General features: G+C 42.6%; 1 protein-coding gene across 26 annotated transcripts in view; it reads right to left on the bottom strand.

Annotated features, from left to right (window-relative positions):
- Nucleotides 1–207: 207 nt before the first annotated feature.
- MACF1 (microtubule actin crosslinking factor 1) overlaps nucleotides 208–24114 on the bottom strand; it is a 408649-nt gene continuing 384742 nt past the window's right edge. For 14 of the 26 annotated variants that reach the window (XM_055255176.2, XM_055255175.2, XM_055255173.2 and 11 more), the window contains 8 exons: nucleotides 23883–23957; nucleotides 22448–22465; nucleotides 18827–18944; nucleotides 17945–18013; nucleotides 7322–7533; nucleotides 6304–6414; nucleotides 2471–2600; nucleotides 208–1659 (listed from right to left, as the gene is read on the bottom strand). In XM_055255176.2, coding sequence (XP_055111151.1) covers nucleotides 1403–1659; nucleotides 2471–2600; nucleotides 6304–6414; nucleotides 7322–7533; nucleotides 17945–18013; nucleotides 18827–18944; nucleotides 22448–22465; nucleotides 23883–23957 — 990 coding nt within the window. In that variant the 3' untranslated portion in view covers nucleotides 208–1402. The remainder of the gene's footprint in view (nucleotides 1660–2470; nucleotides 2601–6303; nucleotides 6415–7321; nucleotides 7534–17944; nucleotides 18014–18826; nucleotides 18945–22447; nucleotides 22466–23882; nucleotides 23958–24114) is intronic. The other 12 variants (XM_055255184.2, XM_063627775.1, XM_063627774.1 and 9 more) reach the window with 6 other exon arrangements.

Here is a 24114-nt window from a genome sequence, read left to right on the forward strand (position 1 = left end):
TGGGATTATGGGCGTGAGCCACCATGCCCAGCCATATTAAACAAAATTAACAAGGATGAAATAAAACAATCTATTAATCTCTATAATTTATCCATCAATATATTTTGATTTGCATAAAGCATTTAAGTACCTACAACATGATTATACCCCAGGGTAACATTTATAGATAAGGTAATGGTTGAAAAGAAAATCAGGAAATACAAAATATTTGTTACTGCAAGCAATTTTAATACAAAAGTGTGTCTTGTTTCTAAACAGTTCATTGGTAGAGCTTCAGTTTCTGCCTCAATTAAAACCAATTGAGATAATCACACAGCAACATGGTCGGAGCTGAAGAACAGCAGCTAAAAAACAGGAGCCCTGGACAGCCCCTTTTCATGGTCACTTGGTCAGTTGACTTTATTACGCACAAAAAAAGACGAAAGCAAACGGGACTGGTTAACAAGTGTGCTGGTGAACTCCATTAAAGGACGAGCACGTGTTTGTCTTACGTCAACATTTTCAGAACAGGCTCGTGGAATTCATTCCTCAGTTTGTGGGAAGTTGATCGACCATTTAAATAAATAGCAAAAAAAGTGGATAAAACAAATCTGAAATTCACAATGTCACCAACGAGCCTATCCCTTGCCAAGGGTCTGGGTCCTGGTGAACACAAGAGTTACTGGTGTCTAGGCTGGATAGGGAGCAACAAATCAGTTTAAAACCCCAAATATTCTGACGTTTTCTGAACACTTACATTTACCCCTGAATTCTAGCAGCTATTTGTCCTTTAAACACCCAGTACTGAAACAATATCCAAAGACAGTATTGCAATGAACTCCTTTTGCTGTATCATGTGCAAATGTTACTTAGATGAGGTTCCCTCTCTTTAGCTAAAAATCACAAAACATTAAACAATGGAAAAAGCCCTCCCCTCAGTTCTTGCTAATTGAGGTGTCTGTGATTTACAAAAAAAAAGAGTTCCTTAAACACTGCAGGATTCTTATTTTTTTTTTAATATAATTTATCTTGCTGAGATAGCAAGTCAAGTTTATAAAGAAGATGCATTTAGGAATAATCCTAAAAGATAAAGCAGGTTTACAACCCTGCACCGCGCAGAAACCCTATTAATAGGCTTTTTTTTTTTAATACACATTTGTATCTTGACCTTTTCACTTGTTTTTCTCAAATATTTCATTTCTGGGCCCCATCCATTACAGGGTTACCAGGAGGCAAATTTTATCTACATAAATATTCACATGAAAATAGTAACTTACAAAAAGAAAAAAAATAAGGCAGCTTCATAACACAATTATTCTTTTACACTTTTAACAATATAACTTCTCCCGTTCAGAATAAATATACACCCAATGTATGGAGCAGGATTCAAAGTGGATAGTGGCTTGGGGGTGCTTAGACAGTGTTATCGCTTGGGACCTGGAGTCCTGGGGGAGGCAGTGGTGGTCTTCTTAGACATGGTTGGGATTTTGGAAGGTTTGTTTAACCCTCTCCTGGAGTTGCCTTGGCCCCCTGCAGCGCTGCTTTCTGAAGTGTCGGAACAAGCAGACTGCGTCTCTAAGAGGTCAAAGTCAGAGGCGTCACTTCCTCGCCGGCTGCTGGCTCGACTCCCAGCTCGACTCCCAGCCCGACTCCCAGGGCGACTGGCTGACTTTTTAGGGTCTGGAATTCAAGAATAAAACAGTAGACTTAATAGAGATGGCTTGGGGTGGAAGAACAAGTGAGCAGAAGCTAGGGTTCTGATCCTGTGTGATCTTAACAAATCTCACAGCCTTTCTGCACCCCAGTTTCCTCATCTATACAGAAGTTGCTGAATGAAGCCTTTTCTGGCTTTGTGATTCTACTTGAGAAGCTGCCTCCTGGGGATTAGAAAGCCACTTCTATCAGCAGCACTGTCACCTTCCATGGCCCCAACGTGGAGGCAAGCAAGGTTGCTCAACCACCTCAGTACAGGTGGGTGAGCCTGCCAGCTGGGCTAATCCATGGGCAGGATGGATAGAGGCAAAATGAGGGGAAGCAGCCAGCCAGAAAATGAAGGCAGATTCCTAGGTTCCCATGAGGAACAGTAGCAGGAGAACAGATGTGATCTTCCCCTGCCTTTCTTGGTTCAACAGCAGCCATAATAAGTATGACGTGTTGGAAAAATTACTAGCAAGCTGCTCATCCCAACACTGGACTGGTGTCTGAGGAAGACCCACATTTCCTTTAACATTCTCTCAAATGTGATCATTTCTGATGAGAACGCATGGCCCAGCTTTGGCTGTGGAAGCATCTCGTCTCAGAAGGAAAGCTTAAAGCTAGTTGTAATGACAGAAAAAGTAAAGGTCACTTGAGCATCTGCAGGTCTGTCTTTGTGGGCATCACACTAAGTGCCACTCTCATTACCGGCTCCTTGGGAGCAGTGAAACATTCCACATAGGCTGTTGTTTCCAAATTATCAGCCTGGCTTGTAGGTCATGGGGCAGGTACTTACCTGCCCGATTAGTTTTGGCACCTGTGGAGGCTGGGGAAGAACTATTGCTAGTATCACCAGCAAGGGATGTCCGACTAGAATGAAAAGTTGGTGTTGGTCGTTTCAACTTGCTACCTGATGATGGGATAACCTTAAAAAAATAATAATAAAAAGGTCACATTTTACTTGGTAAAATCTTTGCCAGAAATTCAACTTTAAAAGGTCCCCTTACACCTCCTTATATTTGCTCAGTTGAAAAGCAAATTAAAAGTCCAGGAAAACAAAGATTTCTCTTAAAGTATCCTAGGTTATATATTTTGAAAATTCCCAAAATAAAAGTTTTATGTTCCAATTAAAAATTTCAAAATGTCCTCAAATACCTTTTGTTTTACTAATTTCCCCTAGAAATGGAAAAAAAAAAATCCTCAGTAAGAATACAATAGTTACAACAAACAATTACGGTGAATGAGTACAGGAAAAAGAAATTCCGATAATACCAGGTATCAAGATTTTGGGGTTAAAAATTTGAAATGAGTTTTAGCCCAGCTATTTGATATGGAGATTCAAGTATTACTCCAATCTTTTTTTATTTTTACTTTTTTGAGACGGAGTCTCGCTCTGTCACCCAGGCTGGAGTGCAGTGGTGCAATCTTGGATCACTGCAAGCTCCGCCTCCTGGGTTCACACCATTCTCCTGCCTCAGCCTCTGAAGTAGCTGGGACTACAGGCACCCGCCACCACGTCCAGTTAATTTTTTTGTATTTTTTAGTGGAGACGGGGTTTCACTGTGTTAGCCAGGATGGTCTCGATCTCCTGACCTTGTGATCCGCCCGCCTCGGCCTCCCAAAGTGCTGGGATTACAGGCCTGAGCCACCGCACCTGGCCCCAATCTCTTAACAATAAGTAGGTGCAGTAACTTTAGTAAGATCTTTTAGTCAGTATCCTTACTGGTAAAATGCAGATAAAATTACTTAACTCGTGGATCAAATAAACTATGAGAAGCACACGACTGTGGGACTGAGACATCAGGAACAAGTCTGTGCATGAAGAACCAGGAGACCTGGGTTTGAGTCTGGGTTCCAGGACTGATTGAAATTAACACCTGTGTCTTTGCTTCTCTCTTGGGAAATCAGTGATTAAATCCTGCCTCTTTGACTTCATTTCTACCACACTCCCCATCAGTCCATTCCAGCCACACTAGCTTCCTTGCTGTTCCACCAATGGCCCAGTGAGGGTCCACCAGTCTTGTCCCCTTGCTGTTCATTTTGCCTGGACTGTTGTTGCACAATCACCACCCCCCAAGCCTACCCCAGATACACGTGTGGCTCACCCCCTCATTCCCTGCAGGGGCTCTATGGAAAGGATGACCTTAGTAGAGAGGTCTTGTCTCACTACTCAGAACACTGCTTGTACACTTCTATTCTCTCCCCTGCTTCCTGTGTTCTGCACAGTACTCATCACTGCCTTACATATGATATTACTTGTTTGTTGCCTGTCTCTCCTGCATTAAAGTATCAACTCCATAAAAGCAGGGACTTTGTTTTGTTCACTCTCACATCCTCAGCATGTAAAATTGTCTGGCACAGAAGAGGAACTCAATAAAAACTTGAATGATTAAATGATGTATAGAAGCATTTCCCAAACTGGAAAAGAGCTATATATTATTATCACTGCTACCAATAGGTGCTATGTTTCCTATTTGGGTGATTTTTTTGGTTTTTTAGGTAGTAGGCTTAACTGGAGGAAAAAGAATATTTTAAATGTGTGGGTTTTTTTTTTTTTTTTTTTCTTTTTTTTGAGACAGAGTCTTGCTCCATCACCCAGACTGGAGTGCAGTGGCATACTTCATGGCTCATTGCAGCCTCGACCTCCCAGGCTCAAGCAATCCTCCCACCTCAGCCTCCCTAGTGGCTGGTTTATTTTTGTATTTTTTGTAGAGACAAGGTTTCTCCATGTTGCCCAGGCTGGTCTTGAACTCCTGGGCTCAAGTGATCCGCTCACCTCGGCCTCACAAAGTGTTGGGATTACAGGGGTGAGCCACCATGTCCAGCCTTAAATCTGTGTGAGTTTTTTGTTTTTTTTTTTTTTTTGAGGCAGTCTCGCTCTGTTGCCCAGGCTGGAGTGCAGTAGCACAATCTTGGCTCACTGCAACCTCTGCCTCCCAGGTTCAAGTGATCTCCTGCCTCAGCTTCCCGTGTAGCTGGGACAATAGGTGCCTGCCACCACACCCAGCTAATTTTTGTATTTTTAGTAGAGATGGGGTTTTGCCATGTTGACCAGGCTGATCCTTAAATGTTTTAAACATCCATTATTTGACCTTGTCTCTACTTCGCTTTTTAAAAAACGAAAAAAAAGAAACAAGAAAAAAAAGAAAACCCAAACTATTACTTATGCCACATGCTACAGCATACCAATTTTTTTTTTGAAATCAATTATGTAAATTGTTTTCCAGGACCTTTAAGATGTTTATGCAAACAGAAGAGAAAAGCAATCCATCTCATTGTGTTTGCTGTACTTCTTAAATTTATAAAGAAAAAGCATAAGCGATAGAAAGTGGTTAACACTCAAGCACAAACTTTCCTGGCCACATAGGAGGAAGAACACCAGTTTCAGAAGCTAAGGTTCCTGCACACTGCTGCTGGAAGACCACAGCTAGACCCCGAGCTAGAATTCTAAGTCAGGAGATGGCCTGGCTACAGAACACCAATAAGTTAAGGAAAGATGAAGCCTCAAAATGAAATGAAACAGAAAATAAAACCTTAAGACAGAACAAAAGCCCTGATTTATCAGAACTGTATGAGAATTTGTACATCATTAAACATCTAAAATTTAAAATAGAACTGAGATTTTTATGAAACTGGAGCCATTAAGGAAAGAAGAAAAGCAAGATAAGCAGGGTGAGTCTAGGAGTTTAGTGGCAGTAGGTCCCCAGATCATATTCTAAACCAGATATATTTCTGAACTGGAGTTTTAGCTTGGAGTGAAATGAACCTCAAAACAGCAGCTCATTCATAGCCATTGACTTCTTGTGCATCCCTTGTTTCCCTGGCTACGGCTTTCCAAGACTGAAGGCAACACTGTCTCGAGGCACAAGAATCCAATGTTTCTTGGTAGGAGCTAGAATGCAAACTGCACTGCTATCAGGCAAGCCACTAGTCCATGTTTTATTTCTAAAACACTGCTCTTCCAAAAGCGTTCAGGCACTTTAATGGCTGCACTTGAACATGCTTAATTGCTGGCATGTGTATTCAAATCAAGGCTACAGAAACTCAAGTGCCTAGGCCAAGAAATTGAGAAGCTAGAATGTGAGCCTCAGGGCAGTGTTCACTGGTGCTGTGCTTGGCTGAAGGAGACAGCACCCACGCCTCGGACTAGTGTGGTGTGGCAATACCAACCACCCTGGACATGTGTCGCAGGGCGGGTGGCACCAACCACTCTTCTGTTCTAAGCGAAGATAGAACATTGTAGAACATGCGCCATAGTTGAATTTCAAGTGTTCATAACTCGTCTGAGTATCTGACATTTGGAGATTCCAAGAGGCCTGATTATAAATGACATCAATAAACAAATCTCCAGCAATGACCATCATTTACCATTCTGAACAAATATCATTCTCAAGATTGTTATAAAGTTATTAAGTTATTAATCTAGTTTCAGGCATTTCTTATTTCTCTCCAATTTTGGTGAATCCGAGTTAGAAACCCCTGAAAACACTGGACTAGATGAATCAGCTGTGACAGCAAGCACCACAGAGATGAAAGTGCAGGGATTCGTGTCAGGAAGAAGAGCTGGTCAAGTCCAGTAGCAAGGGCCTCATCTTGACTGCGTCGTCAGTCAGCAAAGCCATACTCTACCTCAGGGGTGGGCAGCTGGAGGTCAGGAGAATGGCTGTCCCTGATAGGGGTGCCAGCTTTACTGTTTACCAACCAGGGTTTGTCATAACAGCGAGAGAAATGAAGTGAAGTCTGTGAAACGGAAATCCAAAGGGAAGGATGGGAACAATTGAAAAAGGAACAAAAAGGGTGCACATTGGGAACAGAAAAAAATAAATAGAACATACTAAATTTTAAAGAAACAGAAAGCAAAATAAAATGCATGTCGGTCCATCAGGATGAGAAGGACCACGGAGGCACTAACATCATTCATACATAACCCATCATAACATCAAACTTAGCTGTTAGCTCCACTGCACAGCCAGTGCCTGGATTTTCTTTCCTTTTTCCTTAAAAAAATTTTTTTTTTAATTTTTATTTTTTAGAGACAGTCTCACTCTGTTGCCCAGGCTGGAGTGCAGTGGTGCAATTCATAGCTCACTGCAGCCTTGTATTCCTGGGCTCAAGCAATCCTCTTCGCTCAGCCTCCTGAGTAGCTGGACTATAGGTGCTCACCACCATGCTAGGCTAAATTTAAAAATTAGAGATGATAAATTTAGAAATTTGTAGAGATGGTCTTGCTATGTTGCCCACGCTGGTCTTCAACTTCTGGTCTCAAGGGATCCTCCCACCACAGCTTCCCAAAGGCTAGGATTACAGGCATGAGCCACTGTGTCCAGCCTGGATTTTCAAAAGTAGTAACACTGGATGGGCTCAAACTTAAACTGAGAACATGAGGAAATAAACATTTCTGACATAACCAAGCTGAGTGCATATTTTAATAAATGTCCTTTGGAGTCATCTTAAAGGCCATATATCTGTGTACTGCTAGGAACAGGGCAGCCTTGGTCTGTGTGTTTTCATGTTTTATTTCTAAAATAAAACATGTTTTCATTTTTATTTCTTCTCCTCACTAGAGTCTTTCAGAGGCTACCGTGAACAATGAACATCTGTGAGGGTGGGAGTGGGGACAAAGGGCATAATGGAGATCAGTACATACCTTGGTTCCACTGGCTGGGGTGGCTGGAGAAGATGGCATGGATGTACAGCTGTGGTTACTCTGACTAGCACTGGAGCTGGAACGAGTAGGGGAAGCTGCCCGGGAAGATGGTTTGGACCTTCGACCCCGTGAGCGGAAGGGGGTCATTCCCTGGGATGCTCCCTCTGGTAGGATGAATTTCTCTCTAAGTTCAATGTTAGTTCTGCCTCGTGCTAAAAAGGAAATAAACACACACACAACGTCAGTTCTTCTAAAAAATATATCTTTGATGGTTATACAGCAGCTTGACCCCATAACAGTTATATAAGTTATATGGGTTTAGTACCATCTGTGGGTTCTTCAAAAATAGAGATAAATTCATGACACATCAGCCTTGTCAAGGTTCCTACCCACAGCAGATATGTTAACTGTATAATAAGTCTCTGTGTATAAAGGACCAGTCCACTCTGCTGTTAGCATCTTGCTTTGCCACTGTCCCTGGGGTAAGCACACTGTGACTGCTCGAGATAAAGCAGATCCAACAGTTCGTAAACCTCTGAAGTTAAATCAAAACCCCTCTTTTCTCTTAGTACATGTGTACTTTTTGCTTAATTTTTGCAGGATATGTGGTAATGAAAGAGTAGAGAAAAACATTACTGAAATCGACATTGTCTAGACTCTTCTATTTGAATTCAGTCAGTAACAATCCTAAAGAAAGGAGTCCAGGAACTCAGGACAGTAAAAAGATCAGGAGAGAATCATTAAGAAGCAAACATGTCGGTGGGGAGAGAGAGAGAGATCAAGACCATGCACAAAACTTGCCAGTGAGAAACTGTTAAGTGAAGAACTGAAAGCAGTAAAAGGCCAAAGGAGTAACTGCAAATAGGAGGAACATCAAGATGCAAAGAACGTGGAGACGGCATGGGAAGCCAATTAGCGCTGTCTTATGGCTTTCTGGGGCTGCACAACCAGAACTCAAAATGTGGATTCCACTGGAAGATCTCACGCACAGCCAACAAAAATGTTAAATGTGAAAGATGCTACTAATTTAAAAGACATAATCCCTCTGGAATATGTTCTTAGATTATTTCTCACTGTAAGATGTAATCCTGCAGAAACCCTCTACCTCCTCATCCACCCTAAACTGCACTCTTTACGAAGTACTAGACACAGCTAAACAAATGGGACTGCTAGAGAAAAGGGAATCATTATGAACAAAATATTTGTCACTCTTTTCTATAACAAATGTTTAACTGGTCAGAAACCGTAAATCTAGAAGGTGGTAGGAAATTTTGTCCACTTTCTCTTCTGTCCTACCCCATATGTCCCTCAAGGAATTTGAGGAATTTTGGTAGAATCAGGTTTTAAATCAGGTTGCATAAGTGTCCAAGCAGCATGGTTCAAAATTCCTAAATCAAATCCAAATTCTTCTCAATATATTATATGTTGACAGAACATATCAAAGTATCTGGTTAAAAGCACTCACTTGGATACCAAAACCGCTGAGTTATAGTCCAAGCTCTGCTGCCAACTGTGATTTTTTTCCTGCTCTGGCCTCAGTTTCCTCAGGCTCACCAGAGGCAATCAGGTCAACCGGTCTCTAAGGGCCCTGTTGTCTGGATGATCTATGACTTAATGGTCCCTGAAATGCTAAGCTGTTTCCTTCCATGATCCAGTGTTTCCTTCCTCCTCAAGCCTCAACAATACATGACCCTTGGCCGGGCGAAGTGGCTCATGTCTGTAATCCCAGCACTTTGGGAGGCCAAGGCAGGTAGATCACTTGAGGCCAGGAGTTCAAGACCAGCTTGGCCAACATGGCAAAACCCCGTCTCTACTAAAAATACAAAAATTAGCTGGGCATGGTGGTGCATGCCTGTAGTCCCAGCTACTCAGGAGGCTGAGGCAGGAGAATCACTTGAACCCAGGAGGCGGAGGCTGCAGTGAGCCGAGATCGCGCCACTGCACTCCAGCCTGGGTGACAGAGTAAGACCCCATCTCAAAAAAAAAAAAAAAAAAAAAAATTCACTTCTGAGCAAACTCTGCCAGAAAAAAAAAAAAAAAAGATATAAGAGGAAAACTTTGAAATTGTATTGCAGTTGAAGGAAGTGACATTTTAAATGTTTTAGGAAGGGCATTCTCTAATACCATAATGGTGATATGTTGTTCCCTATGCACTGCACAGTTCACAGAATGTGCAATACTGCAGCTGACTGTAATTAGCATCCCTATGTTACAGAGAAACTGAAGTACTCACAGAGGCTGAGGTCAAGCAAAGTGGCAGTAGAGGTGTACCTAGAACCCACGTCTTCCACTTGAGTTGTCCTCTTTGTCCCCCGACCCCCAAGCCATTCCCAGCCTAGCTCTCTGCATCACCACCTACACTCGCTGTCTCCACTCCTCCCCTCAGACCACTCACGCTTCCATCCCCACCACTCATGGAAATTGCTCTGGCAAAGGTCACTGACAACCTCTATCTCAGGAGGGCAATGAAAATTGCTTAATGGCTGGGTGTGGTGGCTCATGCCTGTAATCGCAGCACTTTGGGAAGCTGAGGAAGGCAGACTGCTCGAGCCCAGGTTGGAGACCAGCCTGGACAACATGGTGAAACTCCATCTCTGCAAAAAATTAAAAAATTAGCTAGGCATGGTGGCATGTGCCCCTGGATCCAGCTACTCTGGAGGCTGAGGTGGGAGGATTGCTTGAGCCTAGGAAGTCAAGGCTGCAGTGAGCTGTGATCACACCATTGCATTCTAACCTGGGTGAGAGAGTAAGACGCTGTCTCAAAAACCAAAACAACAACAAAAGTCGCTTAATCTCACAACCCAAGGGACATCACTATTATAATGTTGGTGTGTCTTATTCCTTTGCACATCTGTGTGTGTATATATATACACTAAGTGTATATGTGTGTGTATATATACCTAAGAGGGAGAACGGGACTGTGGACAGACCCAGCGGACATCCATGTTTTAGAAATGGGCAGGGAGGAGTGGTCAGCAAGGGAGCAGGCGTCCTTGAAGCCAGGGGAGGACAGTGTTTCAAAAACACTGACCTGACCCCAGGTGATCCACCCGCCTCAGCCTCCCAATGTGCTAGGATTATAGGCGTGAGCCACCGTGCCCAGCTTGTATATATTTAATTAAAAAAATCAGAAACTTTCCTCCATGCCCTCCATGTCTCACGCAAAACTTTAACTAGCTGCTAAGTATTATTTCATCATATGGATGTGAATTTATTTAACCAGTCCAATATTGCATTTTTGTTTAAATATTTTAAACATTGTAGCCAATGCTGTGACAATTTGTAAAACATTTTGCATGTATCCACCATATTTCCTTAGGATAAATTTCTTTTTTTTTTTTTTTTTTTTTTTGAGACAGAGTCTTGTTCTATTGCCCAGGCTGGAGTGCAGTGGCCCAATCTTGGCTCACTGTAACCTCCGCCTCCTGGGTTCAAGCAATTCTCCTGCCTCAGCCTCCCGGGTAGCTGGGACTACAGGCGCGTGCCACCACGCTTGGCTAATTTTTCATATTTTTAGTAGAGACAGGGTTTCACCATGTTAGCCAGGATGGTCTCCATCTCCTGACCTTGTGATCTGCCCACCTCGGCCTCCCAAAGTGCTGGGATTACAGGCATAAGCCACCGCTCCCAGCCTAGGATAAATTTCTACATGTAGATTTTCTGGGGAGAAAGGATGCATACCTAAGGTAAAAACATCAACTGATGAATGTCAACCATGTGTCAAGGTTGATAGATGCCAGCTGATTCCAAAATGTTTTACTAGCATACACTCTCCAAAATAACATGAGTATACTAAATTTACTTCATTCTGGCCAATTATTGTGCTATGAGCATGAGTGCATACAGGAAAAAAGTCTGACAATTTGTTAGGTAAAAACATCTCTCTGCTGCTGTAACTTGCATGTGGAGGGTTACTACACACTACTCTCTTGTTTTTGAAACGCTGTCCCCCCCCGGCTTCAAGGACGCCTGCTCCCTTGCTGACCACTCCTCCCTGCCCACTTCTAAAACATGGATGTCCGCTGGGTCTGTCCACAGTCCCGTTCTCCCTCTTAGACTTGACCTGGTGATGAGTCAAGCCTCAGGATGACCACTGAGGCTTCAGTGCCACCATTATAGTCACATCCAGCTCCAAATATATTAGCAGGGCAGGCCTTCCTGCTGGATGCCAGAAGTTATATCCAACAACTGATTAGACATGACCAGAGCCGGGAACCAAAACCCTGGCACCAACGTAGGTCCCTCCCTCCCAAGGGCAGTTCAGTCTGTTGATTCTACCTTCAAATGCCTCTTGAATCCCTGAGCCTGTGCACGCCCCCTTGTACTCAGGTGTTTCAGGGAGCACCTCCTCCCCACTGGGTAACTGTAGCAGCTTTCCCAGTGGTCTCGTTTCTCATCTCACCACCCACCCAGCCCTCACTCATTTTCTCGTTCTGCAGAATGCATTTTTTTTTTTTTTTTTTTTTGAGACAGGGTCTCACTTTGTCGCCCAGGCTGGAGTGCAGTGATGCAAACATGGCTCACTGTAGCCTTGACCTCCCAGGTTCAAGTGATCCCCCGACTTCAGCCTCCTAAGTAGCTGGGACTACAGGCATGTGCCACCTTGCCTGGCTAATTTTTGTATTTTGCAGAATGAATTTCTAAACGAAAATCTGTTATCAACAGCTCAGAATCCTTCCATGGTGTTTCACTGCTTAGAGCAGAATTCCTCAAGTGAGGTTTTCTAGGGTTTTCCTATAAAAGGGGTTTGGTCCTCTGTATTTCCCTGCTTGGGAGAGCTTTAACTTGGCATCTCCCAAATTCATTTGACCGTGACTTTTCGTTTTCTTGAGGACCACATCTTGGGGACTAGGAAGGCACAATGTGGTAAGTACCCAGGACCCAGTGGTCTGGCATCCATCATCTGGCCCCTGCTGCTGACCCCTGTCCAGAGTCTTATCTGGTTGCTAACCTTGTACATTTGGCTGCAGTCCCATGGGACTACTTGTCCCCTTACTTTTTCAGCTGTTGATACTTCTGTTCATATGAACTTGTGGTTTCTGTACCAAGAACGTCCAGATCCCTTTTCCTTCTGGTCAAGTGTTACCTCCTTTAAGATGTAGCTGAAGCAACACCTCCTTTTCCTTTTTCAAAACCTTTTTTCTTGAGATAGGGTCTCACTCTGTCGCTCAGGCTGGAGCGCAGTATATACACACATACACTTACACACCCACACACATTTATTTTTATTTATTTTTTGAGATGGAGTCTTGTTCTGTTGCCCAGGCTGGAGTGCAGTGGCACAATCTCAGCTCACCACAACCTCCGCCTTCCCGGTTCAAGCGATTCTCCTGCCTCAGTCTCTCGAGTAGCTGGGGTTACATGTGTACACCACCAGGCCCAGTTAATTTTTGTATTTTTAGTAGAGACAGGGTTTCACCATGTGGGCCAGGCTTGTCTTGAACTCCTGACCTCGGGTGATTTGCCTGGCTCAGCCTCCCAGAGTGCTAGGATTACAGGTGTGAGCCACTGTGCCTGGCCATTTATTTATTTATTATTATTATTATTTTTTGAGATAGAGTCTCCCTCTACTGCCTAGGATGGAGTGCAGTGGCGTAGTCTCGGCTCACTGCAACCTCTGCCTCCTGGGCTCAAGCAATTCTCCTGCCTCAGCCTTTTGAGTAGCTGGGACAACAGGCTCATGCCACCATGCCTGGCTAGTTTTTTTGTAATTTTTAGTAGAAACAGGGTTTCACCATATTGGCCTGGCTGGTCTTGAACTCCTGACCTCATGATCTGCCCACCTCAGCCTCCCAAAGTGCTGGGATTACAGGCATGAGCTGCTGCACCCGGCCTATATTTTATTTTAAAACAGAGATGGGGTCTTGCTATGTTGCCCAGGCTGGTCTTAAATTTTTGGCCTGAAGTGATCCTCCCCACTAGGCCTCCCAAAGTGTTGGGATTATACGCGTGAGCCACTATGCCCAGCCCAATATGTCCTTTTCCTGATACCTTCTCCATCTTCATGGGCAGAGTCATCTCTTCCCCTCTTTGCTCTCTCAACCATTCATTTTATCAAATAGAAGGGCATGTATTCACATGTTTGTTCCCTGCACTAGGCCGAGAGCTTCTGCAGGCAGGGACCATCATCTTAATTTACATTTGGATCCCAGTGCAAGGCTTGCATTTAGGGTTTCAGTAAATATCTGTGAAACAGAGTAGCCTCTGTTTCTCTGAAATGGCCTCTGAAAACAATAGTCTCTCAACAGTTCCAAGGAATGGATCTCGCAACCTTCATGAACTCACTAAGAAGTGCTTCCATTAAGAAGTGCTCATTATTACGCCGGGCGCGGTGGCTCACGCCTGTAATCCCAGCACTTTGGGAGGCTGAGGCGGGTGGATCACGAGGTCAGGAGATCGAGACCACGGTGAAACACCGTCTCTACTAAAAATACAAAAAAATTAGCCGGGCGTGGTGGCGGGCGCCTGTAGTCCCAGCTACTCGGAGAGGCTGAGGCAGGAGAATGGCGTGAACCCGGGAGGCGGAGCTTGCAGTGAGCCGAGATTGCGCCACTGCACTCCAGCCTGGGTGACAGAGCAAGACTCCGTCTCAAAAAAAAAAAAAAAAAAAAAAAAAAGAAGTGCTCATTATTTCATGGGGATGAAGAACAGAAGCACCAAGCTGTGTTAAAGTGAGGAGTCAGTGGCCAGTGAGGCACACTCTCTCACTGTGTGACCAGCTCTCTTGCACACCAGCCACAAATGCAAATCCATGAATTTTCATGACTGAAACCACATAGTTAAATTTGTGACTGCCAACACCTACTACATATAGAATATTAAAGCAATTTAAAAGAGCAGATAGAATAGCTTTCCATAAGAAAGATACTAGAAGAAGGAAGATTATCCCATGTTAACAGCAACACATTTAACCTTTGCATTTTGTGATCTGAGGACCTGTTTAATTCTATCACAGGATCCTATGCTGATCTCCTATGTCATGACCCTGTTAGCCCCAGAGGCCACCATGAGGTAGGTACATTGTAATGCCTCATTAAATGACTGCTGAGGGCCCAAAGGGTGTCTCACTTGCTTTCCTAGCTGGGTGCATGCAGGATGCTGGGAAAATACAGTTCATCATTTTCTCAGGGTACGCTTACACGTCATAACGAAACGAACATAATGAGACAGTCCCTGTTTTCACAAGGAAATCTCCAGCCAATGGTCACCTCTTGGGATACTATTTCACTGGCTAGAGATGCAAAGACATGTCAACAATTCCCTATCGTCATCCTTCCAGGTTACTGCAGCCATGCCAAAGACACGCAATATAGGCATTAAGGCAATCTGAGACTGTAAACAGTGGTTAGCTAGCTCCTGCACGTTTCCACGAGGCCTGATTTAGAAGGTCTAAACTCAGGTGAAACATAATGGCTTACTTTAATTGGGGCTTTAGAGGCTTGTCTTCTCCCTTTTATTTTCCTTCCTCTCTGTAATTTCCATCTTCTTGGTCCTTATGCTCTTAAGCTCACAATAGTAAAATTCCCATATTTCTGGTGCTCTCATCTTGGTCAAGAGACCAATGAATAATTAATTTATCCCAAGCCATGCCTCGCTAATATTAGCTTAATATGCTACAACTCCCATGGATATTTGCATTTTAAAAGAAAATATTTGAAGATGCAAGGCAACAAAACAATTCTTGGTAAGGAACATTTTATATACATATCACTTGGAAGAAATGAAAGCTCTTTCTTCAGAAATAAACTTAAAGTGGCCAATTTTAAGAATTAAAAAAGGTGTCAAGGGGCAATTAATACTTTGATAAGCTAGAAAAGGTTGGGATGGGAAGAGGCGACAACAAACAATAAACAGTTGGAAGCTATGAAAATTGATTTCTGGAGCAATCCCACAAGTAAAAAGTAAACATTTTTCTCGAACTAGAAGGAAACACCAAATTCTGATTAAGCAAAATTTATGTACTAGCACTTGAATTTAGTAGTAAGGATACTTTTAATATTTACATTGATTCAAATATTTCCCAAAATTGGGTATTATAGTCCTAAAGTTAAAAAAAAAGAGAAGATTCCTAGTACTTGGTTGACTACTGTGATAGGATTTCCCCCCTCACCATTCCTTTCACTGGAGAAAAGATCTACCATTGAACCTACAGAACCAGACATGACGGCAGCCAACTCAAGTTCCGTTCATCGACCACCAAAGAGGCTGTCTTTGCTAAGGGAGTTATGCTGGCCACCTGAAACTGGCTGACGCGGGCATGTTAAAATTCAGATTGTTTAACGGGTATAGAGTTTCAGTTTTACAAGATGAAGAGAGTTCTGTGGATGGACGGTGGTGACGGTAGTATGACACAAATATACTTAGTCCTGTACTTAAAAATGGTTAGGATGGTAAATTTTGTGTTATCTGTATAACAATCTGAAAAAAAAAAAATCAGTTCTATGCCAAAATGTGTCTTTTAAATCTTCATAAATGAAATTTCCTAGATCTTCACTTATCTGGGGGAGCTAATATGTCTAATGATCAAAAACATACATAGTACCTTAGGTACAGGTATACCCCTTATTTAGGCAGAAGCACTGTTTTTCTCTCCATCCAAAACATCATAATTTCCTGTGCCACGGATAAATTCAGAAACTGAAATATCTGATTTTGGCAGTACCAGGAGACTGGCAAATCTAGCTAGTAAAATATTTTCATTTTTTTACACATGACTAAAAGCAACATGCAGTTTGAGATATCTTCTACCTTTTAAAATAGCTGTGTAAAAGGAGGTAAGAAATGATAGTGCACACTGGTGTTAAGAACCTTGTCATACATCTTGTACTGTCCTCAGTATAGCATTCTCTATGGTCCAGAGACCCAAGGAAATATGCAACATAAATGAGTACAAAACCTACTGTAAGCAGTGTTTCCAGAAGCCATATTTATAGAACTTCCAATATAGTTTCGAGTAACTTTGTTCTCTTCTCATCCTTCACACCCTTCTAACTTATTATAATCCATCCTAGTCCTTAGGTGTTCATCGCCTAGCACCATTTTTTATGCTCATCCTGCCCATCACTGATAGAGTTATGAAATTTAAAACTTCTGGAGAGTTCTCTCCACAGTCAATGGATTATTACTGAGTTCCAGGAGAGCACTCCTGGAGAGACACAGGAAAGTCTTACCTTGTTTTCTCCAAGGGATGCTAAAAAAGGTTACTAGCTTTCATAGAAAATAGCTTCTAGATGGCCCTCCCCAATTTCCTTGGGGTTCCAAATTTTAAATACTAAGATAAGGACAAAGCAAGCAGTGTTCTCCTTGGCCAGCAGCATGATGTTATCATAAATAGAGCAGGCAGCAAATAAACAGGCAATCAAGGATTCCAAAATGCCACATGCAATATCTCTTTTATTTAGTCTGATCATACATGACAGGAAAAATAGGACCTTATTCATAGATTTGGAAAGGAATAAAGTTGTTTTACTGAGTTAAAGTTAAAATGGCATATATTGTTTCTCATTAAAGCAATAAAAGACGCCTTTTAAATTAAATTCTAAAACTAAATACTTTCAAGTTTTTAAGTGTTTTCAAAATTACTTTTTTGTAGACAAGTCTTGCCCTGTTGCCCAGGCTGGAGTGCAGTGGCATGATCATGGCTCACTGTAGCTCTGAACTCCTGGGCTCAAGCAATACTCCCACCTCAGCCTCCAGAGTAGCTAGGACTACACAGGTGTGTACCACCATGCTTAGCTAATTTTTAAATTTTTTTTGTGGAGACGGGGTTTCACTATGTTGCCAAAGGTGGTCTTGAACTTCTGAGCTTCAACAATCCTCCTGTCTTGGGCCCCCAATGTACTGGGATTCCACTGTACCTGGCCCCAGTTTTTTAAAAAAAGGAACCTCTAATGAAAATTATTACTGCTGAACTTTTACTTTGGTTTACTGTAGTAAACACAGAATGAGTTAAAATAAGAGGAACTACTTATGGGCATATCTGAATTCATGTGAAAACTGCTGTCTTTAGCTCTGTCCTCACTAAATGCTTCAGAATATGACTATAAATCATTTCCAAAGAAGTTATGTACTGTACAGCAAACATTTCTGCTAGGTTTATAAATAAACCTTAATAATTATGCAGGCTGATCCAATAATAAACATACACAAAGGTGTGTCGGCCTCTGAAAGATATAACATGCTGACTAGGGGCACATACTCTAGACCCAGATTGCCCTGAATTTGAATCTCATCTCTGCCATTTACTAGTTGTTTGTCTTTGGGCAAATTATTTACGTTTTCTATGCCTCAATTTCCTATTCTGTAAAACAGAGATTAAGAGCGTCTACACCTCATATGAGGCATAAATGTGTTACTTGTAAAGTACTTATAATAGTGTGTGGCACATAAAACTATACAAACAAGTATTTGTTAAATAGAAACTCAAAACAAATTCCATGGACATTGTTTCAACACTATTTTATGCACCATCAACTTAAGTAGTTAGAAAAGCTATGGTTTGGCCATTTCAAGCATTCATGAATGCAGCAGATACACAGAACCAAGAGATGTTACAGTTTAAGAAGCAAAGCCATTCTCAATGGGCTAGGGTGTGAGGAAGAGGGACAAAGCTTAAAAGCCAACCTATGGGAGACTGACTGGAAATCGAAGAGCTGGAATCAGAGCGCTTTATTTTACTCCCAGGATGGTGAACTAGAATAAAAAATACGTAAACACAAAGAAACAGAGACAGGGCAGGAAACGCAGAAACTAGTCAAGAAAGACAAATTGGCACACAGTGGGGGAGCCTCCTGTGCACCCACATGCAGCTCTGCTAATAGGAAAAAGGCAAGGACACAGCTGAAGAGGATTTAGCAATTGGAACTGGTCATCTCTTCCCTGTTGCAGTCCCCACACACCCCCTAGCTACAGGTGCCACCACTCATGCTCATATTAAATTGACAGTCTCCTTATGCTTCTGGGCTGGTGGGCCAGCCTTTTCACATTTAGCAGAAAGACACCCCATGGTCTTGCTTAGGTGGCCACCTGTCTTAGAAGTGAATGGGCTCACATGTAGGTGTCTTTATCCTCCCTCCTGGTCCAGGGGGCTCACCAGTTCTTTCCTGTATGAGAAGGGCCTAACACTCTCCCAGAGTGTCAGTCACAGGAATTACAGGCAAAGGGATCTGAGGCACTAAGAGGGAACCTAAAGGGCTTCACCAGGCTCCTTTCTAGGATAGTGTTAATACCCCAAACTGAAACATTCGAGTAACACCAATACACTCTTAATTCTCATTACTGCATTCCTCTAGACCTACCTCCCCAAACAGCATCAACCTCTTCAGCTTTTTCTCCCTGACCTATGCTGGCACCCCTGAGTTCTAATCTGTGCTAGTGGGATGACACCCGGGCAGCTTAACAAAATAAAAAACAGACAGACCCCACCATCAATGCTTCCTGTAAGCATAAAAGATCACTGCTGGGGGCATACCTAAAACGTAATTCATGCTCAGAATGGTTCCTTACCTCGGCAGGGATCATTTTTCACTAAAAATTCATCCAAGGCCATCCATCCTCCACCAACGCGGACCATCACGGTGCTGCGCAGAATACGGACCAGCCGCAACTGCTGAGAATCCCCAAACTGTAGAATCAAAAGGAAATTTAATTAATATATGTCTTAAAGCAGATCTATGTTTTTCTCCCAAAGCAGACTGTATTCAGACTGGAATGACAATTTGATAGCTATGGGAGAATTGTTAACTCTCACAATTTTGCATTTTTATATATTTCACAAAAGGATTTTAAAAATAGAAAAGCAGAAATATCAAGCTAAAGACTGGTGTTGTGATATACTTTTTTCTTTGTGAGACAGTTTCACTCTTGTTGCCCAGGCTGGAGTACAACAGTGTGATCTTGGCTTACTGTAACCTCTGCCTCCCAGGTTCAAGCAATTCTCCTGCCTCAGCCTCCCGAGTAGCTGGGTTTATTAGGCATGTGCCACCACGCCAAGCTAATTTTTGTATTATTAGTAGAGACGCAGTTTCAACATGTTTGCCAGGCTGTCTCGAACTCCTGACCTCGTGATCCGCCAGCCTCGGCCTCCCAAAGGGCTGGGAATACAGGCATGAGACACCACGCCGGGCCAATATACTTTCTATTGGGATAAAAATAACTTTTAATGGTCACACCACTGCCTCTGCACCAAAAGGAGAGGTAGGAAAACAGACAAAGTGTTAGGTCATTTTATTTTTTTAAAAGAGATTCTGCCCAATTAAAAAGTCATATTCTTGGTATGGTAATTTGCTTTCCTAAAAGAAAGATGGTGGATGTCAACTTCTGAATACAGTATGCTTTAAAGCTAAATGGGAAATAGCAAATACTATCTCAAGCCTTAAGGAAACCTTTGCAAAGCATCATTATTACAAGCTTAGAAGAAAATTTCATTTTCTGCATCAGGTTTTCAGAAATAAACCCGAAGTATTTGCTAATTGCAGTGTCACCAGCAGAAAAGCTTCTTCAGTTGAACAAATGATTAGGTCATATTTATACTAAAATTGAGTAGAAGCAATTAAAAATTGCAGCTCCCATGATGATTATGAACAGTATCCAATAATCATTTTAGATGCTAAAACAAGCATATTTTTGATTATTTATGTTTTCCCTTTTTTCTTGCCCAAACATTCCTACTTCCCAGCTCTAAACATTTGGAGTTTCTCATGGCATAAATTACCCTCTTTCCAAAATGAAGTAAGAAGCAACAAAAGAGAAGTATGCAGAGTTTCCAAAACAAACAAACATTTGGTTGGAGAAATGGAATTCCTAAAATTACTGAATTCAAGGGTTCCTCGGGTATGGAGTTGGTAGGATTTTCTTTTTTTTTTTTTTTTTGAGGCGGAGTCTCATTCTGTCGCCTAGGCTAGAGTGCAGTGGCGCGATCTTGGCTCACTGCAAGCTCTGCCTCCTGGGTTCACGCCATTCTCCTGCCTCAGCCTTCCGAGTAGCTGGGACTACAGGTGCCCGCCACCAGGCCGGCTGATTTTTTGTATTTTTAGCAGAGACGGTGTTTCACCGTGTTAGCCAGGATGGTCTCGATCTCCTGCCCTCGTGATCTGCCCACCTCGGCCTCCCAAAGTGCTGGGATTACAGGCATGAGCCACCATGCCGGGCCAGGATTTTCAAAGTTATAAAGGACAACTGTAACTTTAAAACAAGGCAGAAAAATTGAAAATGCAAGAAAGGATATCTGAGGTCATATAGCCATCCTCCCTCAAAATTAATATATTTGTGGTAATTCTCCATATTCCTTAGCTGCTCTGACTCAAATGCAGTATTTGCATGGGCAAGGCGATTGAAAAATACTGTATCCTCCCTCCCAGCCCTTTACTTTGAAAATAAAAGTAGTTCCACACCTCTCATCTGATACAATTTAAACATGTTTATACAAAGTGACTGCAGCAAAAGCACTGTGTGGTAGCAGCAGCACTGAACCCAGACTTGAAAGAGAATACATGTCCTGTCCTGGGAAGGAAGCTGCCCCCAAGGCTCTGTGAGAGCCCCCACTCAGAAGCTGGGCCCCACAAGTGAAAATGGGAAGCCCTGTGGGAGGTTCTGAGAGACATGGAGGATTCTACCCAAGAGCAGTGCTCTTGGACCTGAGTCACTGGAAAGGGTTTTCTCTGGATGGGTGAGAGGCAGGGACTATGCGCCTGTGTGTCCCCCAGCGTGAATCAGGAAGGAACCACAGGAGTACTTTATTCTTGGAATACTGTATACTATAATTTATCACTCCATGTATTTCATGTCCCCCCCACCCCAACCTTAATTTCACACTAAAGCTCTCTTTGAAAGATTCTAACTTGTTTCTGCTAAGCTATGGGGGAAAGGAGGTTTGACCAAGCCAGCAGCCAGTGTAGCTGGGGAAGTTGAGGCCAGAGTCACAAGTGGTGGGAGGGATTATGGCAGCTCTAAAAACGGAGACCTGTGCACACCTGGTAGGACAAGGTTGTCAGTGAGACAAAGAACGAATAAGAGTCCTAAGGGTCAGTAACTGTTGTTTCCACCTTTTAAAAGGAAAACCTCTTACAGAGACTTGGGTTCTTGCAGTGGCTGACACGAGCTGTGTGAAAGCAGGCATGTGATCTTTGAGGCCTCAGGTGCCTGTGTATAAAATGAACTTCATAATTCTGTTCCCAACATTAGAACTCATCTGACCCTCTCCTGGTCAATGGAGCAGTAGAAGAGGGTGTCGGGACTCTTCAAAGGCACCCTAGCATTCACACACAGTCATTAGCAAATAGGCATATTGGACACTCTCAAGCAATGGTTTTTTTTAAAGCCAGTTTGTTCTCATCTTTAGTTTTTTTCTCTTATCCCCTGTTCTTCCCACTTGCCTAGAACATTTCTATAGTGACTTGCAAGGCCTGGGATGTTTGAGGGCCTGCAATCAACAATTAGTGTTTATAATTTCATATCAGAGAGACAGATTTTATTCATGCAACTTCCTTCCACATTGGAGGACACAGGACCCCACAGCACTCAAAAAGATCTGAAAGGTTAGAGTTACCAAGTGGAGTCAAAGCATCCAATCTTTTTTGCAAGTCTAATTTGGTCCCATTAAATCTTGGCTGGCTGGCCATAATCAGCATACTTCGGGCCACGGCCAATTACGATCTCCACACTACACTTCTCAGGTACCTTGTAATTATAAAATACAATACAAGTAACTACAAATATTAAAAAGATATTTAAATAGTACTGAAGTTCTTCAGGAATTGACTTACCATAGATTACAAAATTTATTAACTGTCAAAAGATTCTAATATAAATAAGAACTGTGCTGTTTGGTAATCTGACTTCTAACACAGAAGTACAAAACCAGGCTCTTTTTAGAAGTGTAACGGATTGATACCATAGCTTCAGTTTCCTCCATTTCATCTCCTTTATAAAAAATTTTACTTATATTCTTTTGCTGCTAAGATAGCTTTGCAATGCTGGCCCCATCAGCAGTTTCTCCACTTGGTAAGACAACCAGGTGTGACCCAGGCATGCTTCAGATTACATCCTCTCCCCATAGCGAAGAACAGGCAGCATTAGCTACACAGACCATATCCATTGAGAAGGAGAACATTGCAAGGCACACTGTACCTGATTGCCGAGGAAGAACTATAGACAGTAAAGAGTAAAGGATGGAGGAAAAGGAGGAGAAAAAAAAAGAGAACATTTTGTCAAATTAATACTAAAGAATGAAAATCATATCATTACGTTTTTCTGGCAAAGTGACACACACCGAACATATTCTTACCAAGCTCCTGCCATAGGGATGTGGTTTTAATTTTTTTTTTTTTTTTTTTTTTTTTTTGAGAGTCTCGTTCTGTTGCCCAGGCTGGAGTGCAGTGGCGCGATCATGGCTCACTGCAACCTCCGACCCCGGGGTTCAAGCAATTCTCCTGCCTCAGCCTCCCTAGTAGTTGGGATTACAGGCATACGCTACCAAGCCCAGCTAATTTTTGTGTCATTAGTAGAGATGGTGTTTCACCATGTTGGCCAGGCTGGTCTCGAATTCCTGACCTCAAATGACCCGCTCGCTTGCCTCTCTACCTTCCAAAGTTCTGGGATTACAGGTGTGAGCCACCACGCCTGGCCAGGGATGTGGTTTTATAAACTATGAACTAACTCTTCACGCTATGTTTTTCTTGTTAATTCATTTCTCTCATAGATAATTAAAAACAAAAAACAAGAAAACAAAACCCAACAAGCAGGCATAAGATTATATGGAGCTTTATTAACTAAATGCCCTAGGTTATATTCAAAGCAGATTCACCCAGCACTCCTCAGGAAACTGCAGCATGGGGTGGATTTGGTGTACTTTGAGGACATTTTGGATACACTAATGAAACATGGATCTTCCTGTGTTTCTTAGTGCAATCTAAATCCTCTTTGCCAATCACAGATTTTTCTTAGGACTTTAGAGAATCTTGACGAGCTGTTGATATATTTTAGAAAACCTGTTTCAGATCCTTCTATGTCCCTGACCCTGGTCCCAAAAGAAGCTAAAACACAAGTATAGTTCACTGTCAGTTATGGCCACACCTAGCATGGCTTTCCAGGGAAGACCACTGAGCCTGATGTCTCCTCAGTGCTCCTGGGCCCCATTTGTAGCCCAGCTCAGAGCAGGCACAGTGTCTGCTGGGGCTTCAACAGTTTCCCCAGGCCTCTCTAGCCTGGGAGCCACTCAGGCTCACAATAACCATCTCTTTGGGGGTAAGTGGTCAGTCGTTAGATATAATTGCTTCCAAAGGTACCTTCATCCCCCTAAGAAGTTTGTCAGATGTCAAGTGACAGTTCTGAAATATCTCCTATCTTAAAACTTAAATACAAACTACTACTATCTAGGTAGATATGGGACTAGTTTTCAGATGGAACAGGGTACCTGACACTTGGCATCTATAGAGATGAGGTCAGACAGTGACCACATCTCAAGTCCAGTGGGCTCTGGGCCTCCAAGCATGAGGAGGAAAAGGTGGGATCAGCCACATATGAGAAATCACCACAACAAAGGACTGCTTTTTCTCTTCCTTACCCGGTATTTATTCTCTCCGATCTGCTCCACCTGAAACCTTTTTGCACATTTGCACTGAGCCACTTGTCTTGTAACCTATTGGGTGTGAACAAAAAGAAAAGTGTAAAGGGTAGAGCAAGACTTCCTATTCAGAGAAACAAAGATTTTTACACATAAACAGGGAGGCTATTCATTATTTACACTTTTTTTTTTTTTTTTTTTTGAGATGGAGTTTCGCTCTTGTTGCCTAGGC

The sequence above is a fragment of the Symphalangus syndactylus genome, chromosome 12 (assembly GCF_028878055.3).
Source record: "Symphalangus syndactylus isolate Jambi chromosome 12, NHGRI_mSymSyn1-v2.1_pri, whole genome shotgun sequence".
NCBI classification, from domain to species: Eukaryota; Metazoa; Chordata; class Mammalia; order Primates; family Hylobatidae; genus Symphalangus; species Symphalangus syndactylus.